This window comes from Mauremys reevesii, linkage group 3 (assembly GCF_016161935.1).
Source record: "Mauremys reevesii isolate NIE-2019 linkage group 3, ASM1616193v1, whole genome shotgun sequence".
Classification (NCBI taxonomy): Eukaryota; Metazoa; Chordata; order Testudines; family Geoemydidae; genus Mauremys; species Mauremys reevesii.
Genome location: NC_052625.1, coordinates 202,011,348 through 202,023,882, shown reverse-complemented (window position 1 = coordinate 202,023,882; position 12,535 = coordinate 202,011,348). Strand labels below are relative to the sequence as shown.

Genomic DNA, 12,535 nt, shown 5'->3' with positions numbered 1-12,535 from the left:
AAAGGGAGTCATAAAAAACTGGTGCAACTAACTGACCAAAATAGCCAATGCCTCATTCAAAGAAGGAATCTTCTCTTTCTCCTTCAAAATATGCTGTAGTCCAGCCAACACTGAAGAAACCCACCCTGGATATTTCAGTCCTAGTCAACTATCTACAATATGGAGGTTGTTGACTGCCACCTTCCATCTTTTCCAAATGCAACAGAGCTGTAAAATGTCCAGTCTCCTTTGGATACCAGATCATCTGACAATGTTTCCAATATAGCTGGCTCTCTTTATTCCTCTTCCTGGTTTGCCTGCAATCTTATCTGATCATATGAGTGCCAGAATTGAGTCACTCTACACAATCAGCAAGCAGTGTGTCCACAGAAAGATGTTATTCTCTTATCTAGGATTTTAAAAAAAGTTATATCTTTTAAAATTCAGCCTTGTCATTACCTCATTGTATCTTGTTTTGGTTATCCAGCTTGTTAATTTTTGACATTCTTCTGTAATAAAAAAAAACCCACTCTGAGTCATCTCTGTGTCCTTTTTAAGTGTCCAGCTCTCACATCCATACAGGTAGATTTACTATACATAGTATAGTGCAGCAGTCTAGTGCAGATGTGTAATTAAAACTTTCAACAACAGGAAAGTCTTTGCAAACTGTTGAATGCATTTTTTGCAAGTTGTATCATCCTTTTCCTGATTTATTTGTTGCATCTTCCCTCTGATGTTATCAGATCCCCTAAACAAGGGAAGCTATTCACTCATTTCACCACTTGACTGTTGAGATATTGCCTATCTTGTGTACTAATGAAGACTGTAAGAACTACTACTAAGGGTAACTAATTCAACTACTAACTATATACAACTATGGTGAGGAGGGCAGTGACAACCCTTATACACTCCATGCCATCAGACAGAGCTGGTCCCCTACAGATACTACTGAGGGAAAAACTTCCAGCACTGGTGCATGTTGCAAGCACACAAACCTAATATGGAATGGACATGAGCAAGCACTCAAAGAAGAACTTCCCCTGGCTGGGCTCAGGTTATAGAGCCATAAGATACCCAACAGACCTGCCTTTCTGAGCGCATCTGGTGAAGCAGATAACTGTTCCTCCACTTGGAACATCCCATGCATTATCTACTCCATCTCCTGTCACAGTTCAAATTGGGAGGAACTGTCCAAGGAAACAGAAAAACAGAAATAAGAAATCAGATTTTAGACATCTAACTGACAGGTCCACTACCTATGCACAGGCCAGAAACAGATGGCACAAAGCATCATGAACTAAAGTTGAGGCTGATCAACACTAGATCTGCCACTAACAAGCAAAAGACAATGCACGACTTCATCAGCAATGAAGTACCCAATACAGCCTGCATCACCAAGACCTGGTAGGCTAGCACAGAGCTTGCAGTGTCATCCAATCTCATCGCCCCAGGATACTTGGTACACCTCTGACCTAGAGGACAAGGAGGCAGGTGGCACTACATTCATCTTCTCTGCAAACATCAAATGTAAGAGAAATGCCTCAGGTACGACAGCTTCATTTGAATTCATTCATCTGACAGTAGAAACCAGAGTTACAGACCACCATAGAAAAAAAGTATTCATGAAAGAGCACACTGACACCTTGCTCTACCCATCCTTAACATAAAATGGCCCAGTGCTTGGATGAGAACAGATGGCTGAAGCTGAATCCAAGCAAAACAGGAGGAGGTGATGATGGTCAGAGGAACGTATTTTGAGGACTGTGCAATCTCCATTGGTTGAAGTTTGACATCCACAACTGGTCAATTAAGTCTATAGTCTAGAAGTATTATTTGATTCCTCACAGATGCTGAACTCTCACATCACAGGAACTGCAAGTAATGCTTTCTACTATCTCCAGTTGGCTGCCCATCCCAGGCAACAAGTCAGATCAAATGATCCTGATTCCCACATCCACCTGAACTGAGGAGTTGAGGCCTGGTGAGCCCTTACCATTCCACACTGGCCTCAGCCACTGATACGCTGGCCCCAAACAGCCCCTTTCCTCCCTACCACATCCTTGATCTTCTGACACCCCGCATCAGATGGAGAGAGGAGGTAGAAACTTGAGTGCTAACTGCGGAAAACAAAGGTGATTTAGACAGGATGAAACAAACTCCTCAAAACTTATGCTGAGGCTGTAACACAGGCCAAGAGAACCTTCCCTCCACTGAGGCTGCCAAATCCCACCCCAAGGAGCAATCCAGGGTGGTAAATCACTTAATCAATCCTGAATGCCTATAAGCTGCATCACAGCTGAGCACTGCAAAGGACTATCATACTACTACTATTGGGATATATCACACATATATCCATGTAATACGTTATAGGCCATCAAGGCCTAGTGTGGATGGAGTGTGTTTGACATAAGTACGTGTACTGTGTTGGCAACTGAAGCAAGAACTTAAGGTTTCAAGCGGTCAAGGACTATTTGTACAAAACAACTTTGTTATGTCCCTGGGAAATATACGAAGAATCAGCAGATAAGGAAACACCACCACCTGGACTGCTATAAAAAAATGAATAAGAATTGGAGGAAATGGCACGCCTTGAATCACGGCGGTCTGCCTGAAATTGAGTTGTCAGTGAAAGGCCCAAACAGAGACAAAAGACTAATGATGTCACAAACTGGATTATAAATGGAGGTTTCATACATTTGCAATTTGGAGTCTTTCAACAACCTTAGAGCCCTGTTTGGATATAGATGCGGTCTTTCTGCCGGCTCCCCACATCTGATCTGATCTGACTGAACCTCGACTGGCCATTGGGACTTCATTCTGATCTGTGGACTCTGGTGTAGTATGTTTGGGGTACAAATGTGGAGTGAATGAGGTTTATTTTGTAAGCTTAAAAGTATTATCTACCAAAACTGTGTCCAGTATCTGTCCATAGGAAGGCTCTGCTGTGGTCTAACACTACACTGAAAAGATCACCTGCGGATTCTAGACACAGAAACCATGGCCACTGAGCTGCGGGCAGCCTCAGTGACAGCACAGTCGCGCAGAGCCACCTGGCCAGTGCCCAGGAGCGAAGGGGGCACAGTGCGAGCTACCTGGCCATGCCCCAAGCGAGGAGCGGAAGGCCTACACCACATGGCCCCTCCCACGCCCCAACCCTGCCCCATCCCTGATCCACTCCTCACCCCTCCCACTACTTGGTCCCAGCCCAGAGCACCTCCTGCACCTCCTAACCCTCCCACCTCATGTTGGTCCTGCCCCAGCCCAGAGCACCCCACCTGCACCCCCAGTCCCAGTCCGGGCCGAGAGCCTGCACTCAGCCAGCCAACACTGAAGAAACCCACCCTGGATATTTCAGTCTCCCTCCCACTATCTACAATTTTGTGAGCATTCATGGCCCACCTTCCATCTTTTCCAAATGCAACAGATGCTGTAAAATGTCCAGTCTCCTTTGGATACCAGATCATCTGACAATGTTTCCAATATAGCTGGATCTCTTTATTCCTCTTCCTGGTTTGCCTTCAATCTTATCTGATCATATGAGTGCCAGAATTGAGTCACTCTACACAATCAGCAAGCAGTGTGTCCACAGAAAGACTTTGTCCACTTGAAACTGTCAGGAGAATTCAGCTCAGCAAAATTTGATTACTCAAACTGCAACTTGCACAGGATGCTGCTGCTAACACCAACGGGTTGATATTTTGTGGAATGCTGAGAGCAGAAGGTTCCATTATGGCTCTAGGTATCTGTGTAATCAGGGCATGGCCAAGAGGGGCTAATGAATCTGTGTTCTGGCAGAAGCAGAGCAAGTGCAGGAAGAAGACATAACAGAGAACCATGAGGTGACCTGTAAAAGGAAAACTAGATTATGAGTTTTGTACCTTTTGATGCTTCTTGATGAAGCAAGCAAGTGGCTTGAAAGATTTCAAATCTGGTCTTCCCTGGTTTTGCTGGAAGACCTGAAGGTTTCAGAAATGTGGATTGTGAGCATTCTCAGCCCTTATTGAAAGGATAGTGGGAGGGGTTGTTGAATCTTAATGCACGAGTTTTATTTTTATTTTTATTCCAAGTGTATATGAGTCATGTAAGCTAAACAGGTGATAATAAAACAAACTATCCCTCAAAGAGAATTTTAAACGTTCTGAATAAAAATCATCCTCCTTCAATGAATCAGGTTTGATTTCATCTGTATTTACGTCAGAATTCTACCAGTTCTTCAGTTACCACAAAGACTTGCAAGATAGAAAAGACCTGTAAAAAAAACCAAGCACAAATCCCCCGCCACCCCACCCCACCCTTTTCTTATCTGAAAAGCAGGCTGTCTGTATACACCATTAGAAAGCAAAAAAGGCATGGAATTTTCCTATCTCTGAGTTAAACTGGTCTGGATGCTTTTAGTCGCTGAAGCCTTAAAATGCAGGACACCTTTAAGAAGTGCACACTTTAATAATATAAAGTTTATTGTCAACTATTTTTACAATTATATTAGAAGATTCTCTCCAGAAAGAATGCATGTCTATAGCATGCCCATATTTCTCCCCTTCCTTGGTTAGGTGTCCAGCAGACGTCAGAGCAGCTCTTAGCCCATGACCCCAGAAGCCAATGTTCTGAAGCGGCAATAGATCCTGGTGGCAGTCATAGTTAATGAACAGCATTGAAACACAACTGCAGGAACTCTCTTCAAGTTAATCACATGTGTCTATGAGCAGCTATTACACCTGAAGCTTCCAGAAGACTTGTGGCAGATTCATAAGAGTAGCATGTGTAAAATGCTGAGCTCTGTACACATGGCTTCCTTGATTTCAACCCCATTTCAGGTCGAAAGACTATAAAAGAGTTCAAGCTGCTTCTCTCCTATCTTGCAGAGACACATTCTAATTCAATTAAGTCTATAGTCTAGAAGTATTATTTGATTCCTCACAGATGCTGAACTCTCACATCACAGCAACTGCAAGTAATGCTTTCTACTATCTCCAGTTGGCTAGGAGACTCCATCCCATCCTGGCAGAAGAAACTTGGCCTCAGTTATTCATGCCTTCACCACTTCTCACCTGAACTACAGCAATGCGATATACCTGGGCATGAAACCTTCAGCACTTAGGAAACTCCAAGTAGTACAAAATGCTGCAGCACGTGTCCTCAGCAACATGGGTTATTGTGAGCACAACACACCTTTTCTTTGCTTCCCACAGATTCTGAATGAAGTTCAAGGTCTTGGACCTTATCTTCAAAGCGCTCCATAGTCTGGGTGCAGGATACCTAAAAGACTATCTAAAGGTCCAGGGCGAAGACCATGGTTGACAACTTAGCTCCTCTGGCACAACGGGACTCTCAACAAGAAGAGTAAAGCTTATCTGTGCGGGAGACAGACCTTTCTCCAGAGGTGGTCCAAGACTGTGGAATAAACTTCCCCAGGAACTAAAGACCATCTCTAACGTCACCACTTTTCCAACTGCAAGGTGCATTTCTTTGACCTTTCCTTCCTTAATATAAACACATAGCAACAGGTATATTTATTTAATAAATAAAAAACCCTACCAAACCAAGATATTCCACTGCAAACACTCCCCCCTCTGGGAAGAGGATGAGAGAACAAACAACACATATCACATTACTTAATGCACTACTGGAAGGTGCTCAGATACTACGACAATGAGCATGGTATAAAAACCGATCTAGAATAGAACAGAGATCACACATTTACAACATAAACTTCAACATATAGGTTTCCAAATGCTTTTAAAAATAGAGCTAAGGAATCACTATCCACCGCTGAAGGGCAGCCCTAGAGCAGGGTTGGGAAAACTACGGCCTGGGGGGGCCGCATCTGGCCCTCAAGATGTTTTAATCCGGCCCTTGAGCTCCCGCTGGGGAGCGGGGTCCGGGGCTTGCCCAGCTCTGGCGCTCCAGCCGGGGAGCAGGGTCAGGAGCTTTCCTCACTCCGCATAGCTCCTGAAAGCAGCAGCATGTCCCCCCTATGTCTCCTATGCACAGGGGCAGCCAAGGAGCTCTGCACACTACTCCCGCCCCAAGTGCTGCCCCCCGTGGATTCCATTGGCCAGGAACCATGGCCAATGGGAGCTGCGGGGCAGCGTCTGCGGACAGCACAGTGCGCAGAGCCACCTGGCCATGCCTCCATGTAGGAGCGGAAGGGGGGACATGCCGCTGCTTCTGGGAGCTGCTTGAGGTAAGCGCCGCCTGGAGCCTACACCATTGAGCCCCTCCCACGCCCCAACCCTCTGCCCCATCCCTGATCCCTCTCCCACCCTCTGAACTGCTCGGTCCCAGCCCAGAGCACCCTCCTGCACCCCTAACCCCTCACCCCCAGTCCCACCGCAGAGCCTGCACCCCCAGCCAGAGCCCTCACCACACACACCCTGCACCCAACCCCCCCTGTCCCAGTCCGGAGCCCCCTCCTGCACCCTGAACTCTTCATTTCTGGCCCCACTCCAGAGGCCGCACCCGCAGCTGGAGCCCTCACTCCCTCCCACACCCAATTTTGTGAGCATTCATGGCCCACTATACGATTTCCATACTCAGATGTGACCGTCAGGCCAAAAAGTTTGCCCATCCCTGCTTTAGGGTGCAATGTAGCAGCTGATTTGTGCACAGCAATGTCACACAGCGGTTTAGGCCAGGAGATGAAGAAAACTTTGTCCACTTGAAACTGTCAGGAGAATTCAGCTCAGCAAAATTTGATTACTCAAACTGCAACTTGCACAGGATGCTGCTGCTAACACCAATGGGTTGATATTTTGTGGAATGCTGAGAGCAGAAGGTTCCATTATGGCTCTAGGTATCTGTGTAATCATGGCCAAGAGGGGCTAATGAATCTGTGTTCTGGCAGAAGCAGAGCAAGTGCAGGAAGAAGACATAACAGAGAACCATGAGGTGACCTGTAAAAGGAAAACTAGATTATGAGTTTTGTACCTTTTGATGCTTCTTGATGAAGCAAGTGGCTTGAAAGATTTCAAATCTGGTCTTCCCTGGTTTTGCTGGAAGACCTGAAGGTTTCAGAAATGTGGATTGTGAGCATTCTCAGCCCTTATTGAAAGGATAGTGGGAGGGGTTGTTGAATCTTAATGCACGAGTTTTATTTTTATTTTTATTCCAAGTGTATATGAGTCATGTAAGCTAAACAGGTGATAATAAAACAAACTATCCCTCAAAGAGAATTTTAAACGTTCTGAATAAAAATCATCCTCCTTCAATGAATCAGGTTTGATTTCATCTGTATTTACGTCAGAATTCTACCAGTTCTTCAGTTACCACAAAGACTTGCAAGATAGAAAAGACCTGTAAAAAAAACCAAGCACAAATCCCCCGCCACCCCACCCCACCCTTTTCTTATCTGAAAAGCAGGCTGTCTGTATACACCATTAGAAAGCAAAAAAGGCATGGAATTTTCCTACCTCTGAGTTAAACTGGTCTGGATGCGTTTTAGTCGCTGAAGCCTTAAAATGCAGGACACCTTTAAGAAGTGCACACTTTAATAATATAAAGTTTATTGTCAACTATTTTTTACACAATTATATTAGAAGATTCTCTCCAGAAAGAATGCATGTCTATAGCATGCCCATATTTCTCCCCTTCCTTGGTTAGGTGTGCGTCAGCAGACGTCAGAGCAGCTCTTAGCCCATGACCCCAGAAGCCAATGTTCTGAAGCGGCAATAGATCCTGGTGGCAGTCATAGTTAATGAACAGCATTGAAACACAACTGCAGGAACTCTCTTCAAGTTAATCACATGTGTCTATGAGCAGCTATTACACCTGAAGCTTCCAGAAGACTTGTGGCAGATTCATAAGAGTAGCATGTGCAAAATGCTGAGCTCTGTACACATGGCTTCCCTTGATTTCAACCCCATTTCAGGTCGAAAGACTATAAAAGAGTTCAAGCTGCTTCTCTCCTATCTTGCAGAGACACATTCTAATGCATTCCATTCAATTTTTGCTGCATGGCTCCCATTGACTTTAATGAGTCACGCAGCTAAAAATCTAGCATAATGCTTTTAAAAAATATCTTTCTGAGTGTTCAAATATTGCAGCACAAAGAGCACTTATAAACCTACTGTACCCCAGGATTCCCCAATATAGGGGAGTGGGCAATAGTGAGTAAATGAGCTGAACACACAGCCTTTACAGACTGAGGTTTGTAGCTTGGTCTCACATCGGACACTTATTCTGACTCTTCTCAAAAGACTTTTCTTAGAATCTCTCTTTGCTGGAATGATCCAAAATTTAGACTCTGCCCTAGTGCAGAGTTAGTCAAAATGTGAATCTCAAAATCTTGACAATATCCAAACTGTTTGCAAACCACTCTGCCCCCACCACACACACCTACCCCAAAATAATTAAATCTTGTTACTCGGTATGGAGAGAAGACAGCCAGCCCAAATTTAAAAACAGATGCATAAAATAATAATACAATATTTGTGCTTCCCGAGTAACTTGCAAGCCCAACTTCAACTGACTGCAAGCTTCCCATGCCTAAGTTTTAAACATGATGCTAGTGACATCATAATGGAAATGCGACTAGAACATGGGCAAGATATTCAACTAGGCCCCCTAAAACGAGAACCTTCAGTCAGAAAAACATCACAACTCTGCTTGTTTCAATGCACTATTGCACCAACTCCAGTACTATCATGTCAGCTAATAAGATGAGTGGTTCTCTCATGAGATCCCCACTGACAATGGACGGTCTCTCAGGAGAATAATATTGAGTCCCTCCCAGTAGAGATTTCAATTTATGGCTGGGGACACCAGCATAACAAATACTTAGCAACAAGCAGACCTCGGTTTTAAGCTTGCATTCCTTCCCCCACGCTTTCTTGCCAGGGTTAGTCAGCATCATGTCTGCCCTGCTCCCAGCAGCACATCTGGTCTGAAGATGGGGTTCCCGTGCCCCTTGTTAAGGGCATCAGTCCAGCCTTTTCACCATATATGGCCCTTCCAGCTCATAGCCAATCTTCCTGTAATAATTCCTGGTGCCAACTCCTGCAACAAAATAGAGGGGGCAAAACTCATCAGTGCAGTGATATACGGCAAGAGATCAGGCCCTGGAAATCAGAGATATGCAGACAAGTGATTTTCACTAATGAGATATGTAATAAGAACATAAGAAAGGCCGTACCGGGTCAGACCAAAGATCCATCCAGACCAGTATCTGTCTACCGACAGTGGCCAATGCCAGGTGCCCCAGAGGGAGTGAATCCAACAGGCAATGATCAAGTGATCTCTCTCCTGCCATCCATCTCCATCCTCTGACGAACAGAGGCTAGGGACACCATTCTTACCCATCCTGGCTAATAGCCATTTATGGACTTAGCCACCATGAATTTATCCAGTCCCCTTTTAAACATTGTTATAGTCCTAGCCTTCACAACCTCCTCAGGTAAGGAGTTCCACAAGTTGACTGTGCGCTGCGTGAAGAACTTCCTTTTATTTGTTTTAAACCTGCTGCCTATTCATTTCATTTGGTGACCCCTAGTTCTTGTATTATGGGAATAAGTAAATAACTTTTCCTTATCCACTTTCTCAACATCACTCATGATTTTATATACCTCTATCATGTCCCCCCTTAGTCTTCTCTTTTCCAAGCTGAAGAGTCCTAGCCTCTTTAATCTTTCCTCGTATGGAACCCTCTCTAAGCCCCTAATCATTTTAGCTGCCCTTTTCTGAACCTTTTCTAGTGCTAGAATATCTTTTTTGAGGTGAGGAGACCACATCTGTACACAGTATTCGAGATGTGGGCGTACCATGGATTTATATAAGGGCAATAATATATTCTCAGTCTTATTCCCTATCCCCTTTTTAATGATTCCTAACATCCTGTTTGCTTTTTTGACCGCCTCTGCACACTGCATGGACATCTTCAGAGAACTATCCATGATGACGCCAAGATCTTTTTCCTGACTCGTTGTAGCTAAATTAGCCCCCATCATGTTGTATGTATAGTTGGGGTTATTTTTTCCAATGTGCATTACTTTACATTTATCCACATTAAATTTCATTTGCCATTCTGTTGCCCAATCACTTAGCTTTGTGAGATCTTTTTGAAGTTCTTCAGTCTGCTTTGGTCTTAACTATCTTGAGAAGTTTAGTATCATCTACAAACTTGGCCACCTCACTGTTTACCCCTTTCTCCAGATCATTTATGAATAAATTGAATAGGATTGGTCCAAGGATTGACCCTTGGGGAACACCACTAGTTACCCCTCTCCATTCTGAGAATTTACCATTAATTCCTACCCTTTGTTCCCTGTCCTTTAACCAGTTCTCAATCCGTGAAAGGACCTTCCCTTTTATCCCATGACAGCTTAATTTACGTAAGAGCCTTTGGTGAGGGACCTTGTCAAAGGCTTTCTGGAAATCCAAGTACACTATGTCGGATCCCCTTGTCCACATGTTTGTTGACCCTTCAAAGAATTCTAATAGATTAGTAAGACACGATTTCTTTACAGAAACCATGTTGACTATTGCTCAAGAGTTTATGTTTTTCTATGTGTCTGACAATTTTATTCTTTACTATTGTTTCAACTAATTTGCCCGATGTTAGACTTACCGGTCTGTAATGGATCACCCCTAGAGCCCTTTTTAAATATTGGCGTTACATTAGCTAACTTCCAGTCACTGGGTACTGAAGCCGATTTAAAGGACAGGTTACAAACCTTAGTTAATAGTTCCACATTTGAGTTCTTTCAGAACTCTTGGGTGAATGCCATCTGGTCCCGGTGACTTGTTAATGTTGAGTTTATCAATTAATTCCAAAACCTCCTCTAGTGACACTTCAATCTGTGACAGTTCCTCAGATTTGTCACCTACAAAAGCCAGCTCAGGTTTGGGAATCTCCCTAACATCCTCAGCCGTGAAGACTGAAGCAAAGAATCCATTTAGTTTCTCCGCAATGACTTTATCGTCTTTAAGCGCTCCTTTTGTAGAGGAGAGTCCAGCAAAGCTACACAGTATAGTCCTGTTTTTCTGAAGGGTTTTGGAGACATTTGAACAATGAGGTTTCGGATAAACTGCAGAGCAACCTGGTATGCACATCACTGCTGGAGGAGGGCTATGTCTGACCCTCCTTTAAGTAAACAAGCCTCCCTCTCCCCCCAAGATGTATTATGCTATGCTAGGACAGCAGGAAGGAAGCAGGCAAACTATGTGGAGATCTTCACCAGCCTACGGTCCCCAGCACAGCGGCCAGCATCCCGTCACTTCCCCTTGCATAATGCCTCACAAAATCCTTGAAACTTAGCTAGTCACTAGGCAACCTCTGCCTGGGGGTGACCGAATCTCTTTAGGGTTAATTTATAAACCAGATAGGTAGATAGTTTACTAAAGCAAGCTCACCTACTCTCTTACAACTTGATGTTAAGGCACAGTGACTAGCATTTTCCAAGGGACCTGAGAGAGAAAAGTGCCCAACTCTCAGGAAGTCAAAATGAATGGGAGTTAGGTACCTAAATTCCTTGGGGTAAATCCTAGCCACTGGCCTTCCAGGCTGCTGCCATGGATGGGCTGGGGGTAGTTAATCATTAGCATTCTGGAAAGACTGTGCTCTGCTTTTGGGGACAGAGGTGTAGGAACCTGGTAAAACAGCTGAACAGAGCAACACACCTACCCTACCCTTCCTCCTGTGAAGAGGGATGATTGTGAGCAGAGATGGAAGGCTACAATTAGAATAACCATTTAATGTTCCTAAGTATCGAGAGCTCAACTTAGGATAAGTTTAACACAAAGCAAAGACAAGCTCTTGAGAGGCAGAGGTGCAGCTGCAGACATTATTACAGAGAGCTGAAGAGCCCTGAAACCCAGCAAGCTCTGTCTTCACTCACATAAATATGCTTGGATCCACTTTAAATGTACAAGTGGGCTCCGCAGTCACAAATTCAATTTCCTCATTAAAAGGGAGGCTTTAGAATGCTATTGTTCTTAAACAGGCTCTTCTCCCTCCTTCTTCCTCTTTTCTTCCTTAATTAGATCCTGTGGTGACCAACTCCAGGATAAGCCCAATGCCCTGGAAGAACACTGGCTTTTCAGTAACATCCAGCAGAGGGACAACATTACAGGAGAGAGTAATAACAGCCGCCTCCACCCTATCTCTAATTATACACAGATGAGGGACAAGGAAGGACAAACAGACAGACAAACCCTTCTGAGTGCATTATTGAATCGTTGGTAGTCAGGCTGGCTGACAGGGACAGAAAATACCTGGCACTGCTTAAAGAAAGAAACGCTTAAACTTCTTTGTTTCTAACCCTGTCCCTCCAGTCAGTTCCTGGAAAATGTGGCACTTAGGAACTGGCTCTTTCCCTATCCAGGAATTAACCACATTACTACATAGAGACTTAATCAGTCCAATTATCAACCCTTCTGTTCCCACATGCACAACATTCAGAGTAAGTTTGCTTCAGCCATGTTAATTCCTTGGGATGTTCATGTAAAAGCACTGTCCTTGGACTTTATTTTTAGTATTGTTACCAAACTACTTAAATACTTTGCATCTCTACAGAGCTGGATGTTCACAGAGCACTGCAAAGATGCTAATTCCTCTGGTGAA

General features: G+C 44.2%; 1 protein-coding gene across 1 annotated transcript in view; it reads right to left on the bottom strand.

Annotated features, from left to right (window-relative positions):
* Positions 1–7,461: 7,461 nt before the first annotated feature.
* Positions 7,462–12,535, bottom strand: part of ELP3 (elongator acetyltransferase complex subunit 3) — a 144,646-nt gene continuing 139,572 nt past the window's right edge. Inside the window, exon 15 of the mRNA XM_039532197.1 lies at positions 7,462–8,973. Coding sequence (XP_039388131.1) covers positions 8,897–8,973 — 77 coding nt within the window. The 3' untranslated portion in view covers positions 7,462–8,896. The remainder of the gene's footprint in view (positions 8,974–12,535) is intronic.